At 54.9% G+C, this 24,009-nt stretch overlaps 1 protein-coding gene across 1 annotated transcript; it reads right to left on the bottom strand.

The window, feature by feature from the left end:
• On the bottom strand, window positions 1–23,614 carry cdon (cell adhesion associated, oncogene regulated). Its single transcript, XM_088620132.1, has 20 exons — window positions 23,595–23,614; window positions 22,970–23,422; window positions 15,990–16,111; window positions 15,200–15,478; window positions 14,910–15,056; window positions 14,552–14,695; window positions 14,162–14,461; window positions 13,691–13,960; window positions 11,388–11,665; window positions 10,229–10,403; window positions 9,554–9,679; window positions 7,675–7,881; window positions 7,185–7,366; window positions 6,436–6,541; window positions 3,699–3,821; window positions 3,350–3,571; window positions 3,088–3,275; window positions 2,874–2,953; window positions 1,611–1,858; window positions 1–481 (listed from the first exon to the last, which is right to left on the bottom strand). Exons 1-20 carry the CDS (start codon window positions 23,612–23,614, stop codon window positions 315–317), a joined length of 3,837 nt encoding a protein of 1,278 aa, XP_088476258.1. The 3' UTR covers window positions 1–314.
• Window positions 23,615–24,009: the final 395 nt, after the last annotated feature.

Genomic DNA, 24,009 nt, shown 5'->3' with positions numbered 1-24,009 from the left:
TCTTCCATAGTTTCTCTTTATATTATTACAAAACTTTATACAGAAAAAGGCTAAACTCCCCACTGTGTGGAAGACAAAAATAAAAAAATCTCATCAAAAAGCATAAATAATAGAAAAGACAAACTTTTTTTCTTAAAACAGATACATTCATATGCAATAATATTTTACTACTACAAAAAATAAATAAGTGTCTAAAAAGTTGTCACTGCTGTTTTCCTGCCTCGCTTGTGCACGCTGATCCTCCCTCCTGCTCCTGGGCTCCCTGTGTCCTTGTACAGCCACTCACACCCCCGCGCCTCCTGGGCCGCAGACCTTCAGGTCTCCAGCAGCTCCGGCTGTGAGAAGTCCCCAAGGGCTCTGTCCATGGCCGTGCCTGTGGAGATCCAGCCCGCCGTCTCGGGACAGTCCAGGACCGGCGGACCCCGAGTCTCCCAGCACACCAGCACAGGTCCCTCCGCCTCCCGACAGTGCAGCTCCTCACCTGCCAGAGACACGACACTCGCCGGTCAGGAGGAGCAGGCCAGCGGCACAATCGCGAGGGCGGCGGCCGGCGACGCAGACGGATTTCCAATCGTGCTGCATCTCGGTACTCTTCAGATGCAGCGGCTGAAGTATTTAGCACTTCAGTACTTACAAGACACACTGTGTCCAGCTCTCCCGAAAACACTTTGGCGTCACAGTGCAGAGTCGTTTTTTCCTGTCTCTTTGAGGAAAGGAACAGCCTGAGTAATTCGACGCTGTTCGACACTGAGAGCTGAGTCCAGAACTCCTGCACTGCGTGGCCCAGCTGCCCTGGGACAGACTCGGGGTCCGTGTGGCCCTCACCAGGGAAACTTCTCTGAGCCGGTCCCAACAGAACCCAGATCTGGGAGTCTGGTTGGGAACCGGGGAGATGATGGTCTCAGGCCTGACTGTGCAAGCTCCTTGTCCAACTACGTCTCGTTTACATAGGAATGGGACACTATCTTCAAGACGCTGAAGTGACTAAACCCCCAGGCAAAGCAAAAGGTGTTTTGATTATACCAAGAACAATACATGTGTCTGTTTTTCTCACTTTTTTCATATGCACTTTTTTCAGGGGTCAATGCTAGCTTTTCTTGTTTTGCGAGAGATGTGTAATTCACAGCACCAAGGCCCGTGTGTGGTCAGAAGACTGTCCGTGCTCCCCCAGGCCGGGGTGTGACAGACGCCAGGGAGCGCTGCCGGCCTTCTGGAGCAGGCAGGAAGACGGACAACTGGTTCAGAGCCATTGATGCTCTCTGGTCGGGATCAGTATCTTTAGTGGTGGCCAGTGCCAGTGAGCACTTCTAGCAGGAGATTCAGCTGTTCTTTCCACTGGGGAAATAATCTGCCAGCTGACCCACCCCTGAGGTCTGGAGAAGCTCTGAACTGGCCCAAGTGATCAGAAACAGAACCACTTGATCACACTTCCATGTTCCTTCTGTGTCCTTTAGACTGTCACCAGAAAACCTGCAGAACTGTGGGACTCCGTGCCCAGACCTGACCATCTCCACTGCACAGTCACAATCCAGAGGCTACAGCAGCACAGCACAGGGATGGTTCACTCTTTTCAGCTGCCCCTGTAAATGATGATGATGCCCTTCTCTTACCTCTCCCTCCTAGCTGGCAGTATTCCCCTGCCTGGCAGCAGGAATGCTGGGAAGGCGGAAGGGTCATGCTGCCTTTCTCCCCTCCCTCGCCCAGTTCCCCTGGGCATTGTGGGACAGTGGGGGTGTCGCAGCCCGGGGTCACATGAGCCAAGGGCATCATCTCCAGCCCATCCTGCTGGCAGGGTGACATGTGATGCATCATGGGAAGAGTGCCATTAGAGAACGTCCCGTTGGTCTTTGTGTAGCATCTGGAAAGCCAAAAAAGCAGCATTAGAGAGAAACATTCAGGTTTTAAAATAAATGAAAATTCCTGGCACAGCTCACATCTCAGCAGGGGGCGTGCGTTACTTCAACACTGGCCTCGTGTGTCAAAGCAGGGCCATAGATCGATGCTGAACATGGAAATCAGGATTACAGACGAAATATCAGAAGACACCTGAAGGGGGGCTGCAGTCCTGATTTCTCAGACCAGTTTTTAAATCTCAGTAACAAAATGGATTAATCAAAGGTATCGCACATTTTTACAAATACTGAATTAAGCTCAAAATCGCAAACTTTGTGGAGTATGTATGATCGCCATGTTGACACAAACCCCTGCTCTCCACCGAATTGTGACAGAAGTAGCCCTTCCTGCTCACTAGTCCCTGTAATTGTCCTAATGGAATGAGATGTACAAGTGAATAAGTACAGGTTGTGCAGCAGACATTTCACTGCAGAAATATTTCAACATGATCTGCATGCAGACTTAACAAGCAAGTTGTATTTTTTGGCAAAACTTTCTGGAAGTCAAGAGCTACAGTCAAGAGCTGGATTCACAAGCCTGCTTGTTTATAATAGGGCTGCTTCATCTCACCAGACGTACTGTTGCCTCAGTCTGAATCTCAGAATGTCTATTCTGTGATGTAAACTGGAGGTTTTACAAGTGACTGTGTACATTTTACTTTCATTGTGGTTTGAAATGCGCTCATCCACGCTCATTCTTTCTATCCCTGAAATATGGAAATAGCCTTGTGGTTCCCCTTTAAGCGCCAGAATAGTGGGGCCAACCAGGACCCCCACTGTCTTGCCCAGATGAGAAAGATTCCTGGGGTTCCCTTCAGTCCTGAGACATGGATATCCCCCCGACAGCACGGCCAGCTGTTTCCTAGACAGCAATCTGTGAGCCCCCCGGTGCCGCCGCGAGCCCCATAAACACAGGCCTCGCCAGCAGGCTGGGTGGGGTCTGGAGGCCGGTCAAGCGCGAGCTGGCCGGGGGTCCCTCACCTGTTGTTGTTGCAGAAGTTCTGGCAGCTCATACAGTCCGAGGGGTCCGACTGGGGCAGCGCCGTGTACACGCCGCCCCCCTGCCAATCAAGAGCAGAGGGTTACACCTGGGCGGGGGTCCGGACGCGCCCAGCGAGGCAGGCAGCCGGTCGGACCGCCGGCCAGACGAGACGGCCGGTCAGGTGGGCAGGCGGGCGGCGGGCCGGTCACTCACGTTGTGCGGGCGGTGCGCGCCAGCCAGCAGCGGCGGGCCGCCGGGCAGCTTGTGGTGCAGGTGCGGGCAGCCGCCGGGCAGAGGGCGCAGGCCGCCGTTGGCGTGGCTGGTGCCGGGCAGCACTGCGTACTCCAGGACGTGGCTGCTCATCTCCGCGGGCTGGTACAGGTACCCGGGAGGGTCGTACTCTGCGGGGCGAGAGGCGGGGGTCAGCGCGGGTCTGTATAGCGCTGTGCCGTGATCGGCGCGCCGCCGGACTCACTGTGCAGGCTGCTCTGCTGTCTGCTCCTCCACAGGCACATGGCGATGAAGGCCAGCAGGATGAGGACCATCACGCCCAGCACGCTGCCCACGATCAGGTACAGCATGTCCCCTCCCCGCTGGCTCTGGACACCGCCTGCGCCGCCGCCCCCCCGCTCCGGGGGCCCTGGGGGCGTCACCGCTCCGGCCCCCCCTCCAGGAGACACGCCGGGGGCCTGTCTGGCTGCAGAGGCAGGAGATTGAGATCACAGATCACTCCCTGTGTTCACTGCTGTCTTTCCCAGATCACTCCCTGTGTTCACTCCTGTCTCTCCCAGATCCCTCCCCGTGTTCACTCCTGTCTCTCTCACCTTTGGTCTCACAGATCATGACGTTGCTGTACTCGCTCTCTCCACCATCGTTGAAGCACTGCATCTTGATGTCATAGGACGTCTCGGGCTGCAGCTGGCCAATCAGGTGCCACTGCTTGTTGCCTGTTGGGAACAGAGGTAAGGATGAGTTCAGAGCTTCCCAGCCTCACACAGCCCTCCGGCCACCTGAGCTCACTGAAGGATTTCACAGAACAGGTCAGATACACATGCAGGCAGACAAGTGGGCCTGAGAGGAGCTGCAGATGTGAGAACTGGTGTCCTCCATTCCCAACAACGTCTTTCAGGAACTGGAGCGGATTCCAAGTTGCTTAGCTTGGCCATGGCATCTCTTCTGAGCACTCCCTGAACCGCTGAGCACTCCCTCAGCCTAAGAGAGCAGGAAGCAGCTTTAATGGCCCAAGCAAATGGAGAGGAAAGTATGATGGCTGTGGTGCTGATACTTAGGAGTGCCAGTAGGGGGTGCTCACCCTGCGGTCTGTGTGGGTCCAAATACAGTGACGGGGACACTACACTGTAAACAGGCGCCGTCCTTCAGATGAGACATAAAACCGAGGTCCTGACTCTCTGAGGTCATTAACAATCCCGGGGTGTTTCTCGAGAAGAGTAGGGGTGTTACCCCAGTGTCCTGGTCAAATCTCCTCCTGGTCTTTACCCATCATGGCCTCCTAATAACCCCCGTCTCTGAACTGGCCTCATCGCTATGCTCTCCTCCCCACTGAGAGCTGGTGTGTGGGGAGAGGACTGGAGCATCATCATTACGATCATTATGATGCCCATGACGACAGTCGCACCACGTGCTGTGCCTCACGCTCGCTCTGCCTGCTCTGGACAGAAGGCACTCTCAGCTGCGGCCAGGCCAGGCTGGAAAGCGCGTGCCGACAGCCAGAGGCTGTAGGTGGCCTGGGACACTTCTGCACGGAAAATACTGAACAGAGGACCACTTCATCTTGTGAGTCAAGGCTTGAGCAGCGCCTGGAATGACCTCAGCTCCCCTCTCGCTCCATTCCCTCACGCCTGCTGTCAGAATCAAACTCAACCAGCACTATTAGCCTGACTGATGATCTACAGTGTTGCCAAAGCAAAAACATCTTGGCAAAACATGGACAAACATTACAAACATTTACGACAATAAAGTATTATTTGAGAGGCCCAGTCTCTGGTCCCCCGGCTGGGACAGGAGGTCACACACTGGGCTGCAGCTCTGTTCAGAGAGCTGCTCGGATTGTGGCCGGTTCTGGGATCCGAGTTGTTATTTGAGGGATGGGGTTTGTCTAATCCCAGAGGGTTTCTCGGAGTGCAGCGGAAAGTGCGCTGTCTCTCTCTGCTCTCACTTCCTTATCTCCACTGACACCAGGTCTCTCTCCCCTCTTCACTCACTGCCCTCACCCCTCTTTGCCCAGGACCGCCTGTCCCTTCCTGCTCCTCACCCTCCTGCAAGCAGGGAGGGGTCTACTCAGTGCAGGGAAGACCTCCAGGGAACAGAGTGGTGCTGGTGAACCTAACCTCCAGGCACAAATGTCCAAACCAGTGTCCCAGATTGAGGAGACATGAAACTGCTCTTCCGGAGGGGTCCAGGCTCACTGCCACCCTGACGCTGCTGTGGCCAGAGGTACTGCTCCCTGGTCTGGAGAAGCCCCTGCTGTGTGGCAGGATGTGTGGGGCTCTTTGGAGTGAAGAGCGCTGTGTGAAGGTAAGAACTGTGCTGTTCTGTTTAGGTTTGCAATCGGAGCGGCACTGGTAGAGTACAGGAGTACAGGAATTCTAGGATGTGTCTCTCCTTGCCCTCATCTTCCAGTAGTGCTCCTCACTTTCCTCGGTCTCCCTCTCGTGAGTTCACCCCCCACCCCTGGTCCGTCAGTCTCGGGGGTGTGGGGTGGAGACAGGCTCTCCTACGAGACCTGGAGACGTCCAGCTTTCCTACAACACACTGCACCACACAGACTCACCGGTGTGTGTGTGTGTGGAGTGTGTGCAGGGGGTGTGGTGTGTGGTGTATGTGTGTGGAGTGTGTGTGTGGTGTGTGCGTGTGTGTGTAAACATAACTATCAGTGACCACCGCTGCAGAAACACACTGATGCGCAAGAGCAAGGGGGAGTGAAGGGACTGTCGGTGCAGAGCAGGCTGGGAGACGGGGAGCAGAGCAGGCTGGGAAGAAGACCCAGCACACAGGCTGTTAACATTCCTCACTGCAACCTGAGAGCCTGTCCTGCCAGGTGTAGGGTTTCAGTTCAGGGCCATTAGTGAGGCAGTCATTCATTAAAGCCTCATTACCCAGCCCTGCTCTCAGGCACAGCAGCTGACCTCGCTGACCTCTCCCTCCCCACGCCCCCCACAGCCCTTCAGCACTCGCACTCTTCCCATCAGAATCCTGCAGCCGCCCTCTTCGCCTCTCCCACAGCGCCTCCTGCTGGCGTCTCGGGGTCGCTGAGCTCTCTCAGACCTGTGCTCGCTTTGTTAAGGGGATTGTGGGAGACACACTCCGCGCAGAGTGGTCAGAAGTAAAAAGCCACGAGAGCAATCGGCCAAGCTGGGCTCTACCACGCCCCCAGCTGAGCCGGTTCTGTAGTGGGGGCAGGTCCTGGAGGACCGGGAAGAGTGAGCGGACTCGGCTCGTTAAGAGGAGAGTGGGAACGAGCCCCAGGAGACGCCAGGTGAGTGCAGGGCTCCTGGCTCAAGAGCCCAGCTCCTCCACTGCCTGAGGTCACAGCGCCCTCACCTTCCACGACGTCCCTCTTGTAGTCGCTGTCGTTGTCGCTGTCCGTGGGGCGGTAGTAGATGTAGAAGCCCTGGATGGGGGTGTTGTTGTTGCTGGAGGGTGTGTACTGCGGGGAGAGAGATGGAGAGGCTCAGAGACAGTCCTCAGACAGTACTCAGTCGACTGCGGGGAATGATCTTATCATGGATAATGATCATGATAATCCCTCTGAAGCGATGGGATCCTTTCTCTGTATCTGGGGCCCATTCGATGTTCTTAGAAGTCATAAGGCTTTCATTACAAAGACAGGGCACAGGAATGGGATTAGGGAATCACGGCTCTCAGCAAGAGCAGATTAGGGGGTGATTGACGAGCGAGTGATGGAGGGGCTGGGATCATGGGAAACCGTCCTGCCGGTCTCTGGCTCTTGTCAGCACCTCAAGAACAACCCCTGTCCCCGGCCCCGCGGACACTATCTGGTGTCTGATGGGAGGTCTGACGGTCTGTGTAAGCGTGATGCGTTGAGCTGCGCGTGGAGCCCCAGAGACCTCCTTCAGAGCGGCCTTTCCGCGAGAAAAACAGCCTTCTGCTGCAGGGCAACGTCCCCGTGGCTCCACAGCTCCCCTCCGCCCAGCCGGAGATCCTGCGATCCCGTGGGATCGGCCCGCTTCAGGAGCCAACAGCCCCGGAGCGGCAGGAGCGCACACAGCGCTCGAGCTCGGGAAGAGGATCACAGTCCTGAATCCACGCCCAGCCCGCGGTCCACTTACGGTCCAGCGCAGGATGATCTGAGTGTCGCTAACGGCGTCGGTGGAGGAGATGTGGGGGCCGGCGATGGGACGGGTGGTGAAGTGCGTGCTGACCGCAGGCACGTGGTACGGCCTGGAGGGGGCACTGTGCGGACTCTCCCCGTAGGTGTTGATGGCGATCACCCGGAAACGGTACGTTGCCCCTGGAACACAGGAGGACAGAGAGGCGTCTCGGAACAGAACAGTGGTGACCGCATGAGGCAGGAAGAACCTGAGGTCACGACCTTCCAGAGTCTTACAGAGTGTGGGGCGTCCCCCAGGGCTCTGACTCGGACACTCCGGGAGTGTGGGGCGTCCCCCAGGGCTCTGACTCGGACACTCCGGGAGTGTGGGGCGTCCCCCAGGGCTCTGACTCGGACACTACTGGTCTTTGAGACGCGCCCGCGGTCTGAACCCTGCAGAATTCGGAAGCGCCAGGTCCAACCCCTCTGTCTCGCGCTGCCGGGCTCACCTGGCTCCAGGCTCCGGACCTCCACGGACAGCTTGAGCGGCGAGATGTTGTCGGCCGCAGGGACCCAGTCGGCGCTGCGGCCCTGCTTGCGGTACTCCACCCGGAAGGCGGTGATGGGGGAGCCGCCGTTGGCCCGCGGGATCCAGGTGACGTACACCGAGCTCTCCGTCGCCATGGAGATGGTGGGCCGGTCTGGAGCCTCGGGCACTGGGGAGGAGAGAACCGATCAGGGGGCTGGGAGCATCTGCAGCCAATCACTGTGCTCTCTCGCACCCTCACTCCTGTTCCCCTCCCCGGCTCCGGAGACTGTGGACGGCCTCCGGGACCCACCAGAGGAGGCGCTAGTCTGCGCCGGCGGCCATGTTCCCACGGCAACGCGGACATTGCTGACGGGCTTTTTGGCAGCTCGGGTGACGAGGTGAGAGACCCAGCTGGCTGTCCAGTCTCTCGCTGAGTCGTGCCACGGGCGCACTGCGCATCTCTCGTCTGACTGCTCTCCCTAGCCCTCATCCTGCCCCCAGTCCTCCGCCTCCCCGCGAGACCAGGATTAGTCCTGCAGTGTCACACTGGGCCCTGAAGGGCCAGAGAATTCACCTGTCACATCTGTTCAGTGACACTCCGAAACAAAACATCTGCTCATGTTCCTGATATCGCTATGAATGTGTCGTGTTTCCCCTGATGCTTAATGTACACTCTGGGTCAGATTGCTCCACTGTTTCTGCCACCTTTAACTTGTTAAGATTTTAAATGTGCATCTATCCCTGCCCTCCCCTTGTTAACTCAGACAGATGTTCAGGTTGTAAAAAACACAAAAACAGCACCAAATAAAGAACCAAACTAGACACTACACTCACAGGACAAGCATGCTGTAGGAGCAAAGAGTACTCACTGTGCAGGCACTGCCCCAGAGAGCCAGGGAGAGAGAGTGCAAGAGACGGGGTTAGTGAGAAGCAACTGAAGACGCACACACACACACACACACACCCACACCCACACACACACCCACACACACACCCACACACACACACCCACACCCACACACACACAGCAGTGGGCAGGGCTGTGAACTCACATCCTGGGTGGGTCACTGCTCTCGTGCCCTTGACTAAGAGACCTCCGTCAGACCACTTGAGCAGAAGCAGTGTACAGCATCACTTTGGAAAAAAGCATGAGCTGAAGCTCGTGGTGTGTTGAGACCCCCAAATGATGGCGTGATGTTGCTACCAAGAGATGTCTGTAATCATCCTCATCATGTCTGCGCACTTTACACTGGCTGAATGCGGAAGCCAGCCTTTTTGAGAAGTGACCTCATGCTCTAACACTTCCAAGGCAAGATGTGTGGACAAGCCATGAGTCGCAAGAACTGGCTGCCCAGAACCGGTGTGTTTGTGGTGGCTCTCTCTTGTGGTTGGTGTTGTGTCACACTATGTCAACATGGCCTCATCAACAGTCCAGAGAGTAAAATGAGACTATACAACACTTTCCCAGTAATAAACACAAAAGAATACAGTCAACACATTTCAGTATTATTCATTATCATCTCATTTCATCATGATGCTGATCCAATGCAGCCCTCATACTGAAGTCCACAGCCCACCAGAGCCATGCTGCGCCATCTGAATCGAGGTGAAGGGGGGCTTTGGGGAGTCCAGACCCTTCAGGAGGTCAGCCCGGACACTGGAGTGGACACCCCTGCTGTTACGAGCAGTGCCCGGCATCTCTAATGTCTCTACTGTCCCAGAGTCAGGAGCTCCACTGACATCCCATCTGAAAGATGGCACTGGAGGAACAGCGCCCCTTACTGGCCTGCCGTGCCAACCCTAACCCTGAGCCGGGACCGCAGAGGAGAATCCCGCTCTCGGACCCGAGACACACTTACCCCGGTCGTGCACCACCACCCCGAAGTGCGTGTTCAGGGCCTCGCTGGCGGGCAGCTTCTCGGGCCTGCCCGCAGGGGGAGAGGGGCCCTGCGGATGGGGGCTCCTGCTGGAGGGGCCGCTGCGCTCTGCGGGGAGCGAGGGAGAGGAAGACAGAGGGAGAGGAAGACGCTGGTCACTGCTGCTCAGCCCAGCGGCGGCTGATACCCGAGAGGTAACCCCTCCTGCACGGAAGAGCTGTCTTCCAGCAGAGTAGTTCATCATGCCTTCTGCCTCGGTAGCTCAGAGCTGGGGACTATTAGGAGGCCATGAGGGGAAAAGACCCGGGGGAAATTTACACCCTTGCTCTTTTCGAGAGACGCCCTGGGACTTCTAATGACCACAGAGAGTCAAGACCTCGGTTTTACATCTCATCTGAAGGACGGCACCTTTTTTACAGTATAGTGCCCCCTGCTGGCCCCACTGACACCTCCCCTCCAGGTACTGGCCAAGCTCTCACTGCTGGGCTCCAGTGGGCGGCCAGCTGGGAGCTGCAGGGTGATGCCACAAGGGCTCTCAGCATGTTCCCAGTTAGTTCCCGGTGGTGGATTTGTGGCCCAGCTGACACCCTGGAGTGGCCTCAAGCTCTGCTTTCCCCCAGCCGGTCGGGTGCTGTATGGAGCACCCCTGGGACCTACCCTTGCCGGTGCGGAAGGTGAGCATGGCGGGCTGGCCGTCCCCGCCGGCGCTCCTGGCCACCATGAGGACCTCGTACAGACTGGAGGGCTCCAGCTCAGACAGGCGCAGGGCCTTCTCGCTGCCCGGCACCCGCACCGTGTGCCAGCCTCCCAGCACAGTGCCCATCTCGTCCAGCTGCAGGACACAGACACACGCACACGAGCGCACACGCCAGACACACACACACGCACGCACGAGCACACACGCCAGACACACACACACGCACGAGCGCACACGCCAGACACACACACACGCACGAGCGCACACGCCAGACACACACACACGCACGAGCGCACACGCCAGACACACACACACAGGCACGAGCGCACACGCCAGACACACACACACAGGCACGAGCGCACACGCCAGACACACACACACAGGCATGAGCGCACACGCCAGACACACACACACACGAGCGCACACGCCAGACACACACACACACGCACACGCACGAGCACACACGCCAGACACACACATGCACGAGCGCACATGCCAGACACACACACACGCACGAGTGCACACGCCAGACACACACACGCACGAGCGTACACGCCAGACACACACACACGCACGAGCGTACACGCCAGACACACACACACGCACGAGCGTACACGCCAGACACACACACACGCACGAGTGCACACGCCAGACACACACACACGCACGAGTGCACACGCCAGACACACACACACGCACGAGTGCACACGCCAGACACACACACACGCACGAGTGCACACGCCAGACACACACACAAGCGAGCACATACGCCAATGCCACATGAGAATAAACAACACACAAAAACAAAACGAGAGAGAGAGGAGAGAGGAGCTGTCAGAGTCTGGACGTCTGTGACGGAGCTTGCTGCCTACAGCCCCACGCACACGAGACAGGAGGCCAGGAGGGACCAGCTGCCCCACCAGCTGTAGGGCTCCGCTACATGGCAATCGCCTCTCCTTTCTTCCAGACATCGCTCACTCTTATCACTCAGAACATCTCTGCTGCAACAGGCTCACGCGGACCTGTCTGGAGCAGCCGGGAAGTGGAGGGTGCATACAGGCTACAGTGTGGAACGGGGTACAGTGGTGAAACGTGGGGCGCACGCCTGTGGACACCCACCTTTCGGTACTTCACGAAGTAGGCAATGATGGGGCTGCCCCAGTCCCGGCCGGCCCGCCACTCCAGGTCGTACACGTCCGGCTTGTGAGTCTGTGGGGGGCTGGTGATGATTGGCGCTTCAGGGGTGGGCGTGTCGCTGGTCCTCTCTGTGGGTGGGGCCAGGCTGCCTCCTAGCCCCTCCTCCTGTGCAGGTGGCTCCTCCCCCTCATCACTCTGGACAGGGTGAGCTGAAGGCGGAGCTTCGGGAGCCACACCCACTGTGCTGGTCTCCAAGGGTGCTGTCAATCAAGCAGAAGAGTATTGTTATTAGCTGCTGGGAAGGGTTTCAGATATAAAGCGATCATTTCCACAAAGACGGACATGTGCTAGGGCAGTGCAGTCCAGAAACCAGGAATATAAGGAACCCCTACAATGCAGAAAATCTGTTAGATTCCTTGGTACTTTGTAAAAAAGAAACAAGTTTTCAGTTTTCTTTATTCAACACTAATGACTATGCTGAGGTTTACTCCAGGATTAATTAACTAACAAAAAATACAATCATGTAACAGCACAAAAGAAATAGTTTAAGAGAATGTGAATCCTGACAAAATCCAAGCTTGTTTTTCTTTCAACTTTACATGTTCTAACTACACCTGTCACTGATTGTCAATAAGGAATGAAGGATGGGGAATATATTAAATATATTATTAAATAGGATACATTAAGGCACCCTTCCTAGACTGAAGAGCAGCAACAATCCTGTCTCTGAGACCGCTATCGATATCTTCTGACCCACAAACCTGAACACCCAGACCAGACTGCCAGGTTCTGATCTGATATACAGGTTCAGCTCCTCATGATCAGCTAATCTTGTGCACTTGTCCAGCAGCACCTGGTCATTCCCTTCTCAGCCGATGTGGCAGCAGTAAGGATGCACTCGCTTTTTCACACAAGCCTACCGACTGTTGGCCGATTATTCTGTTTAGTCATTCAGTTCAAGCTTTGTCTCCTTTGTGAAATTCGTTTTACAGCACACTCGCAACATAACAACACAATGACAGACGGACAGAACTAACAACCAAGCAAGAGAAGACAGTGAGGACACATTGTTTGAAAGAGATGTTGCAGTGGGGATGAAGACTCCCTGTATCTGTTAGTTTCACCTGGGACACAGAGGCGTTGGAGTGAACTCACAGTGGAAGGGTGAGACACAATCCATAACGCGCTCTGCTTTCTTTGTCACCCTGCTTGAAGAGGATATTGAAAGCGATCTGATTTGCCCCAGTGGACCTGCTTCTTATTTTGACTAATTTTTCCCAGCCTATTACAATCAATGGTACTGATGTTACCAAACCAGCAGGTGAGACGGTGTTTTTAATACGCTTTCAATAAAAAAACTTGTAGAAAAGTGTTAGGATGGTTCTATCTACCTTGGAATAGCTTAGTTTCGCAACATTGGTCCCAACTGTCTGTCTGTCTGTGAGCAGCTCCAGTACTTGACGTCATTGACCATTCTGACTCTCTGACCTTTAATTACAGTAGGCTGGGGGGGGGGGTGCATTTTCTCTTAAATCAATGACCAGCTCCTTTGTTTTTAAGGCCAATACTTGCCAAGAGAACTGAACTCTCACCATTAAATAAAACGATTTAGAAAGGGTCCATGCTAAATAACGACAAAGTAAGACGTGTGTGTTTCTTGTCACATGTGGTTAGATTTATCTGGACTTGGTGAGGACTATATCTTCTTCTGTAAAACGTTCTTTTACACATCGCTGTATTAAATAGTGTTTGTACAGCTCAGTCTCCGCTCATCTCCTCCGCGCTGCTGGGAAGGTGCTCGAAGAAATTCAGACACAACAAGATAAACACAAAAACATCCCATACAGAAAAAGAAAGTAAATAAACGCAACAATAAGAGGATGAAAACAGAGGAGAGGTATCCGAGTGTCCAGGGCACTGGTCCAGGCTGTTGGGTTTATCTTACAAAACAAACTAGCCTCAAGCCAGTAACTCTACACCAGGACCCGAGCCCAGCTGTCCCACATTCCTCTCCTGGGCCATTAACATACCAGAGCCCAGCCTCCTCCCCCACCTCTGCCTCGACCCAGAAACACTTCCAGGAAGGGCTGATGGGCGTTTTCAGCTCTAAATCATTGTTTAAACTTATCAGCAGACTGATGAACATTTATTTCCGTAACCAATGAAAATATTTCCCTTTTTTTTTGCCAATGAATGTATTTTCATTTGCCCCCAGAAGTTCTAATGAATCTTCAGGCTTTTGCGTCATCCTTGTCATTTCAGAATCGGAACAAATGGGACGGCACCTGATTGGACGGCGAGCATCCCAGAGGACTGGGCAGAGCCAATCCCGTTGTCCACAAGGCACTGGTACACGCCCTGGTCCTGGGGCCCTGCAGAGGCGATGTGGAGGGAGGAGCCGGAGAGCTGGAGGCGGGGCGAGGGCGCGAGGGGGGCGGAGTCCAGCAGCCAGGTGATGTTGGGGGCGGGGTTTCCCCTGGACGCGCAGGTGAAGTTCACAGACGAGCCCACAGACACAGACCAGTCCGACAGTCCCTGTGACACCGAGGCCGGCTCTGTTGAAGGGAGGCGAGGGAAAGAGAGGAAGAGAGGGGGAAAAAGAGAGACAGCTTGAAATGGACCGGAAACCCAAACGATGCAGGAGCCAACAGGCCGGACAGGATGATGCTGTCGGGCTGTGCCACATGGTGGAAGCCCTGCGCAGAGGACAGGGTTCCGAGACGGGACGCACGGCTCGGCCACGGCCCGCCACTCACCGAGCACTTCCACGGTGTAATCAGCGCTGACCACCCTGCCCGTCTGGTCCCGCGCCGAGCAGCGGTAGGCGCCCCCGTCGCTCCTCGCCGCGCTGTCCAGGACCAGGCTGTGGTGCTGCAGCCTCCGGCCCGGCCCGAGAGCCACCTGCCGCCCCTCCCGGGTCCAGTGCACGGCGGGGGCGGGCCGTCCCGCCACGATGCACTCCAGGACCAGGGGCTGCGCCTTGACCACGGACACCGTCTGCGGGGAGGTGGGGTACACTATCCGCAGGGGGGCGGGGGTGGCGGGGTCGGCCGGGCCTGGCGGGGGGACAGACAGTGGGAGGAGTCAGGGCCGGCTGTCCCCGCCCCCCAGAGCGCCGGCGCAGGGAGAACAGGGGCCGGACTCACGTGTGACTGCCAGCCTCTGGCCGTGGGGCTCCAGCCTGGTCTCCTGGGTCACCGGGTTGTGCGCCCCACACCTGTACGTGCCCTGGTGCTGGGGCGACACGGCCCGGATCTGAAGGCTCCCAGACGGAAAAATGAAGAAGTCTCCTGGCAGGAGGAGGGGAAGGGCAGGTGAGAGCGGGCCGCGTGGGGGGAAGCCATTTCTAACTTGTTCGCCCCGTAAAGTCAGGAGAAACGCAGAAGATGAGAAACCCCCAGATGGGCCCTACTTCATCAGAGGTGAGAGTGCGACCTACAGCCTCCTCTCTCCCTCCCGCCCCTCGGCCACGCGCACCTGGGACCAGCCCTCCCAAGACCGTACCTGTGGACTGCTCCAGCCACTGCCCCCGAACCCTGAACCGCGGCACAGCCGGAGGGGTGCTCGGAGGAAGCTGGCACCGGATCAGCGCCGTGCCGCCCTCCTCCGCCTTCACCAGCCGCCGGGGCAGATCCCTGAACGCCGAGATCTCTGCCAAGAGACAGCGGGTCAACTCTGCACTCGGCGTGTGTGTGTGTGTGTGTGTGTGTGTGTGTGTGTGTGTGTGTGTGTGTGCTGCAGCAGGAGTGGGCAGGGTGTGTGCATGGCACTTGGCGTGTGTGGGCTGCCTGTACCTGCGATGGTGATGTGGGCGTTCCGGCTGGCGATGGCCCTGCTCCCGAGCTGGGCAACGCAGAAGTAGCGGCCAGTGTGTGGCGGGTGCAGAGCGCGGATGGCGAGCGCGCCGGGCCTCAGCTCCAGCTCGGGGGGCAGGGCCGCGGGGTCCAGCGGGCGTCCCTCCCACAGCCAGGACACCCGCGCCTCTTCGGGCTGTGCCGAGCAGCGCAGGAGCACGGGCCCCCCCGGCCGCTGGGTGGCAGAGACGGGCTCCTCTCGGAACGACAGCCGGGCACCTGGGCAGGAGACAGGCGGGGCTGCAGTCAGAGCATCCGGACACTCACCCACACCCACACCCACACCCACACCCACACCCACACCCACACTCACACTCACACTCACACTCACACCCACACCCACACCCACACCCACACCCACACCCACACTCACACTCACACTCACACTCACACTCACACTCACACCCACACCCACACCCACACTCACACTCACACTCACACCCACACCCACACCCACACCCACACCCACACCCACACTCACACTCACACTCACACCCACACCCACACTCACACTCACACTCACACCCACACCCACACCCACACCCACACTCACACCCACACTCACACCCACACTCACACCCACACTCACACCCACACTCACACTCACACCGCTGTGAGGACAGTGCAGCCCGGTCTGTGTGTCTGTGTGGGGGCTCTGGGCAATCACAGCGATCACAGTGGACCCTCCGGCGACGGACAGAGAGACCCCCCCTCCCACTGCCCCTCTTACATGAGCAGCCGAGGATGGAGGCCAGGCTCAGACTGAGGCACACGAGCCGAGGCAGGGCCCCCAGACTGGAGTCCATAGCGCACGCTCGCTCCACAGGCCTGTCCCGGGACCCCAGCAGACACCTGCCGCACACAGAGACGAGAGAGCAGAATTATGGAGCGCTTTCATCATTCTGACACGAGAGCTTCTTGCTGTTGGGCTGCAGGAGCATGTTGAGAGTCCAGCAGGAGCTGTGGCACGATACCGCAGAACACATCGACTGGACTGCGCGTTCACCAGCGGCAGTCCAGTCCCGCCGAGTCAGTGCGCTCGGAGCGCCCCCGTGCTGTGAATGAAGTGCTTGAAGCATCTGCAGGGGTTTCATGCACAGTATCCAGCTGGGTGAAACACATCAGAGTACTGCCAGAGCACGAAAGACCACCAGATACTTACTGCTGAGCTACTGGACACAGCACAGCCCTGCACTCACACACACACACTGAGCTACTGAACACACTGCAGGCCAATAGCTCGTTGAAGCTCGTTGACGTTGGACCCCTACCGTCAGCACAAACGATGAAACCCCCCTCATTCGTTTGTGCTGCTTTTGTTCCCGAGATATAGCGCCTTGTTTTCCCGGTGATCACGGGACCATGCGCGGTGCCTTTGACCTCCAGTGCCGATTTCACGCGTCTGTTACCGGTGCGAGAGTAATAGTTCTGCAGTTGTGTTCTTCTGTTTGCCCGGGTGGCGGGCGGCGGCGGCGGCGGATTTTGCATTTATTATCGGTGTCTTCTGTGCGTTTGTGTGAGCAGGAAAATTAAATTTGTCACGAATATCACACCCTGATCAGAAGAGTTGCGCCTTCTTTTCCTGGCTGTGCCGTCACTGTGACGTACAAAACAGCAAAGTCAACACCAGATCTTTTGATCAGTTGACCCCAGACTTTGCAACCTTTACACGAATAGACAGTCTAACATTTAGGGAGGAGTTACTATGTTAGTTCATTGGGTTAGGTGTTTTCTTTTAATTTTTAACCATGTTCTCGAGAATGTATTGCTTGTGTACTCCTTTCATTGGTGAAGAGACACCAGTTTCCACATTACCGCTGGCACAACACGAGAGCCCATATTCACATTCTTAGGTATTAGTTTCAAGATCGATAAAATTAAACGATAAAAAACTAAATTCAGAGCACGTGCATAATAATATAATGATCATAGACTTTATATTTCTATTCATTTTTGAAGTTCAAAGCAGAAGGTGTTTCCCCTACCTTAAATATACGATTACAATTGTTCAAATACCATGTTTTCATTACAGAAAGCAGGGGAGACAGTTATATTGCAAATAAAATATGTATTTACCCATTTCGACTGGCGCATCGCGGTCATGGTGCCACTATCTGTCACGACATTAAGTCCATATATTGCGATATGACCTACCCCGGCAAAAATGCCCCGCCCCCATGTCGCGACAAGAAGCCCGCATATCGCGTTATGACCTACCCCGGCAAAAATGCCCCGCCCCCATGTCGCGACATGAAGCCCGCATATCGCGATATGACTTACCCGGCAAAAAATGCCCCGCCCCCATGTCGCGACATGCAGTCCATATGTTGCGATAGGACATACCCTGACACGATATGCTGACCCCATTTTGCAACACAAAGTTCATATATCGCGACTCATCCTATCTGGGTATATCATTGTCCTGATATGAGACCTTGGTTGCGACAGCGGTGCCAGGGTGGCATGGAAGCAAGGCGCCATTCGTGATATACACTGCCGATATACATGCGATATACATGAGGTCCCTATCATGACATGCTGCGGAGGTCTTGTCCGATGGTATCCCACAGTTACACGTTTGGCAACAGCGTGTCACGGTAGGGAAAGAAAAGGGAAAAAAAATATCAGAAAATAAAAACCATAGATCTCACCACCACGGTGATTTACATGCATTACAACCACAGGTTTATGTCATAGATGGTTAACTTGTTATATTATTCACTTCTAAGGAGGCTCCTATGTTTATGGATATAGTCTTTGAAATGTTAAGGGTTCGAGCTAAACTGTAACAGAACTCGGCAGACCGGGTCACTGGAGGTCAAAGTCACCGCGCATGGTCCCGTGATCACCGGAAAAACAAGGCGCTTTATCTCGAGAACGAAAGCAGCACAAACGCTACTTTCAACGGCACAAACCGGCACAAACGTAGCAGTAACGATTGAGGCGGGTTTCATCGTGTGTGATGTGTGTAGGGAGCCAGCTTCACGGAACTTTTACCTCGCCTTTAAATATTCAGCGGACCTGAGCATAACATACCAGAACGTGCAGACACGTAAGGGTTTCAGAGGTTGGAGTAAATGGATCGCAATAAGGATAATATCGAGTGAGGCGCCATAAGAATAAAAACTGCCAAGGTATTAAAATATTAAGTTCTGAAGATCTTGTTTGATCCTTCTTGGTGCTTTTGAACTTGTATGAAACCCAAATTAGTATTCTATTTTCAATGCCAAAAGACACCTAATTTGGAAATTCGTGACTTCCCAGAAGACTTAACACTGAATTGTTATAGTCGCATTACAGTGCTAACCAAATCATCGTACCAATTCATCTGCTAATAAAAGCGTCAAATACATACTTTCACTTACAAATACTGCAGGGCATTTAGAGGCGATATGAATAGTTATCTGTAAAATGCACACCCGCATCTATCCGTCAATATTGTCTCAATGTTATTCATGCATTCCAAACTTGTCATTGTTTACAGGAGAAATCTGAGCTCCTCTGCGTGCTCAGCTCCTGCAGGTGGAGCGTGTATCGAGCCGCTACAAGCAAACGCGCGCACTGCCGCTTGTGCTCGGGAAGCCAGGCTGTCCTCCTCAAACCCAAGACGCCTGTAGCATCTCATGTGTCTTACTGGTGTCGGGACTGGTCTGGCCATCTACAGAAAAACGTAGATATATGCATTTGATTCGCCACGTTGGCTAATAAACCAAAAACGCGGCGCTAGAGAGCTCTAAGAGCGTCTGACGACAACGACAGCCAATTAGGCTACGGCTACGCATGCACCGCCCCCTACATTTACATCACTTTCTTATTGGTCACAAAAGATACAGCGAGCCAATCGCAAATCACAAACGATGAAAAAAGCAAACAAGTAACATTAAAAAGCAAATCATGTAACGCAAACAAGAGAAATAAAATCTTAAATTTCTTTGGACTGATTGGGTAGGCCTGGGACATACGCCCCTAGTAAGAACATGCAATTGTTTGCTGGTGTTCGCTTTTTGAGACTACACCCGCAACTCTTCTGATTAGGTATGTGATATTCGTGACAAATTTAATTTTCCTGCTCACACAAACGGACAGAAGACACCGATATTAAATGCAAAATCCACCGCCGCCCCCTACCCGGGCAAACAGAGGAACAACTGCAGGACTGTTACTCTCGCACCGGTAACAGACGCTTGAACTCGGCAGACGTTGTCACTGGAGGTCAAAGGCACCGTGCACGGTCACGTGATCACCGGAAAACCAAGGTGCTATATGTCGGAAATGAGAGCAGCAAACGCAGCACTAACGAACGAGACCGGTTTGGTTTCCCTACGACGTTGTAGGGGTGCTGAGTGACTTCACACCCCCCAAAAAGAAGGCGCTATATCTCGGGAAAAAAAGAAGCTGGGAAGTTACTTTCAACAGCACAAACGCAGCACTAACGAATGAGGGGGTTTTATCGTTTGTGCTGTCTGTAGGGGTCCAACTTCACCGAGCTCTTCCCTCTACACAGAAAATGAAGGAACCAGCCGCTGCAGAGACAGATACCAGTTCACCCGCAAGACCACAGTCCCAGCGCACAGCGTGTAACAACACCGTAGCATCAACAGTATGTCATCTTTGAAAGACACAGAGGCCAGACAAATTCAGAGTAAACAGGACACGAGATCCGTCATCTTAAATCAGAAAGAGAATCAGACCACAGACACTGGACACAGGCAGACCTGGCTGCCCAGAGAGGACAGGCTGTGCTCCCACTGCCAACAGGGAGAAATAGACAGAGGTGCACTGCCTACTGCACTGCGACAAATATTCTGGGATTAGAGAAACATTCTTTCCCAAATTTACACATCTAATCCCAGAATTCCGACACCTGCCATAATCACAGCAACTCCCAATCCTACTGGGAGAGGGAGGAGGGAATTGAGCCTGTCTTTCAATAATAATAATACAGTGTGTGATCTCCTGTCCCAGCCTGAGGAACAGACAGTGAGCCTGTCTCTCAATAATAATAATACAGTGTGTGATCTCCTGTCCCAGCCTGAGGAACAGTGAGCCTGTCTCTCAATAATAATAATACAGTGTGTGATCTCCTGTCCCAGCCTGAGGAACAGACAGTGAGCCTGTCTCTCAATAATAATAATACAGTGTGTGATCTCCTGTCCCAGCCTGAGGAACAGACAGTGAGCCTGTCTCTCAATAATAATAATACAGTGTGTGATCTCCTGTCCCAGCCTGAGGAACAGACAGTGAGCCCGTCTCTCAATAATAATAATACAGTGTGTGATCTCCTGTCCCAGCCTGAGGAACAGACAGTGAGCCCGTCTCTCAATAATAATAATACAGTGTGTGATCTCCTGTCCCAGCCTGAGGAACAGACAGTGAGCCTGTCTCTCAATAATAATAATACAGGTGTGATCTCCTGTCCCAGCCTGAGGAACAGACAGTGAGCCTGTCTCTCAATAATAATAACACAGTGTGTGATCTCCTTTCCCAGCCTGAGGAACAGTGAGCCTGTCTCTCAATAATAATAATACAGTGTGTGATCTCCTGTCCCAGCCTGAGGAACAGTGAGCCTGTCTTTCAGAGCATCTCTATGTCTGTATGTAAATGTATTATGATTGGTCTGTATTGTAAATGTCTCTAGATGTTGTGTTAATTGTATATGCTTTGGCAACACTCATTTATTCATTGGTCATGCCGATAAAGCTTCTTGAACTGAACTGAAATGAAGAACATTACAGGAGTCAGTCTGGGAGCACAGACATACAGTGCAGCAGCGGTTCTTCCACACTGCCTGTGCGTCTGAGTGTCCGGAGACCAGAGACAGCAGCTCACATCACAGGCAGCCACAGAAAGGCACAGATAACCCAAATAACTTCACCTCTACAGCTCTTGTACTTTCTCAGTGCTCATGTGCTCATCTTACCCACACTAGCACCAAACTAGTCCCACATTTTGAAAGTCTTGAAAATCACTTTGACACAATACATACGAAACAAGCAGTAAAAATACGTTATGTGCAGTGTACTTGATATAAAATGATCCACCAGTCGGGCATGATGAGGTATCCCAATACGATTGTCAATGATACGGGGCATTTGTACTATTTTACGAACCAAAAAAAGCATTTTTCCACCTGAGCCAGAACTTCAGCACGTCAGCAAGCAAGAACTTGATTTCGGAACTGAACCCTTCTCACAGCACAGGCAAGTCAGAGCTTGGCTGCCCCTTCAAGGAGCTGAAAAGACCACGGCTGACTTATCCAGCCTATAACACACGATCCCTTTCCCACACAAGCTTTCAGAGCTATCAGGCATGATGTGCCCCCCGTCAGTTGCAAGATTAATAAAATCCTGCTACCTTCAAGATGAGAGGAGAGCAATATCTAAACACCAAGTCGCTAAGCCTGGGTCTTATGCAGTGTCTAACAAATGCAGGATATTCGGCAATCTGTTTGATCTCGTCTGTTTGATGTGTAAGTGGGAGACTGAACCCCAGCTAGACTGGTTTTGAAGGAGTCCCAGGAGGTTTCGAAAGCCTCATTTCCACACGTTCAAGAAGGACTGGAAGCGATCATCCGCAGACCGTGACCGCGGCACGTTCCCCGAGCTGGGGCGGGCGCTGGCGAACCCAATCTGCACAGCAGCAGAGGAAGAGAGCAGGAAGCTCAGGAAATAATACACTCCGTCTGCTCCTCACTCACGCGCCACCAACACACACACATCCTGGAGGTCAGAGGTCAAGGCCATACACGGAGACGAGACGGCTGCCAGGTCCCCCTCCACCCCCCGCACCCAAAATTCCCAGAGCGGACAGGCCAGAACTTCCTGTCCGGGTCGTACTGGGAACACAAATCCCAAGATGAGCGTACAGAACAATCTGCTTCAGGACTTCATTCAGATTCCGATATACCACAGCCACTCCAGGATCATCCTCTGGGAATATTCCTGCAGCCTCGGAGAACAGGGTATCACCTCCTCCTGTACCCTGTACCTGGGGCAATGCTGGAGTCTGCTGGTGCCAACAACCCCAACATGATTTCTTAAACTGGGACTCCCAGCGCACCCATCACTCAAGAATCAATCAACTCTGTGGGCTGGCAGTGTGCCTCTGGATTATACCAAATCACAAGTGGGATTTCATTAACGACTGGAGCACTGGGTATGTATCTCACGAGCAGCCGTTGTGCGAGACTTCAGTCACGCGCGAACACACGCCTGCACACTCAGAAACCCACAAGCCCGAATCACAGGGCACAGCACTTCCCAGCCCCCCTCCCTCTCTTCCCTCCCAGGGCCAGGAAGCTGGCTCGGTACACAGGGCAGGGTGAGAGCGAGGCGTGCGCCGCTGGAGTGATACTGATGACACTCAAGAGTGTGACAGCGTGGCAGACGGGCGGAGATCGGAGGGGGCGTCTGCCTTCTGGTATGAATGTTGATATGGGGGACAGAGTCTCCCTGCGGTTCCTTCTGCCGGTCATGAGGCTCAGCGAGAGACCCTGGCTAGGTCCTTCACCTTCCTCCCTCCTCCCCCCTCCCCCCTCTTCCTCTCCCCCCTTTTGCCCCACCTGGCTGGGGCGGCAGCCGTGCCCGCTGGGCACCGTCAGCTCGGAAAACCGAGAGGGAATGCCGTCACAGATCGCGCACCTGTCCCAACACGCCCGCCCCCCTCTCTTCCCAGAACCACGAAACTTCATCCACTGCGGAGAAAACAAACCGTCTGCCTGTGCGACTGTCAACGTCTCCAGTATCCGCGGCAGGGAGAGGAAACACCCCTTCCTGCTGCAGAGCCGCCACGCTGATCGCCCCCGCGGAGACAACAGGCCCCTGCCCCTGGGGCTTATCAGCTCCCTGCTCCCCGACATCCGCCGCCACCGCCCGCGGAGAGATCCGGGCATCGCGCGCGCCCCCGGCACAGCCCCCGGCACAGCTCCCGGGACACTCCCCGGACAGGAGACGAGCGATAAGGGGCTGTTTTGTTTGTTTTTCTCTGGCCTCTTGGAAGCAGGCTGCCTCTCCTGCGCGCCTCGCTTTCCGGAGGAGACAGCCGCTGCCTGCACGCGCGATGTGGGCTCGGCGCCACGACAGCAGGACTAACCGGCGCGCCCGCAGCACTCGGGTCACGGAGGGATGGCCCGCCCACCGGGGGGCGCTGCCAGCGGCCAGTCGGCTTGACCACAGGCAGAGCAGCCGCGGGACGAGACCCAGCCCGATCCCTCAGTGCCCCTCCTGTGGCATCACCGTGGACTGAGGGGTCTGGGAGCCTTCTGATCCCGAGTCCATAGATTCAGGATACAAAACAGGGCACTTGTACGATCCCGCTTTCACAGAGAGCCGCTCACAGTCTGCGACCGAAGGACATGGTGCCCCAGACCCCCCTCCACGCGTTTCTCTAGGTGAGGTGAACTCCCTGTAGGACCCCAGCCTCGGAGCTCGGACCCTGGTCTCCCGATCTCAGCGGGGGGAAACCGGAAAAGGATGCTGGGAGCAGCAGTGTCTGCTGCGAGGAGGAGTGTCATTCCAGGCTCGCACAGGGAGAGGAGTCCCGGGTCAGGGGTGAGGAGGAGCTCCTGATCGCCAGTGGTCACGCAAGTGGTCACGCAACCGAGCAGCGAAGGCATACTGCACACAGCGCAAGAGAGACATGGGCTGAGACTGAGCCCCTCGCTCTCCCCTCTCCCTGCCCCCCTGGAGCCCAGCAGTGAGAGCCTAGCCAGTACCTGGAGGGGAGACTCCTGGGAGAGCTGAGGCTGCAGC

The sequence above is a fragment of the Lepisosteus platostomus genome, chromosome 25 (assembly GCF_059453375.1).
Source record: "Lepisosteus platostomus isolate fLepPlt1 chromosome 25, fLepPlt1.hap1, whole genome shotgun sequence".
NCBI lineage: Eukaryota > Metazoa > Chordata > Actinopteri > Semionotiformes > Lepisosteidae > Lepisosteus > Lepisosteus platostomus.
Note: the sequence above shows the minus strand (reverse complement) of the source record. Positions and strands in the feature narration are given on the sequence as shown.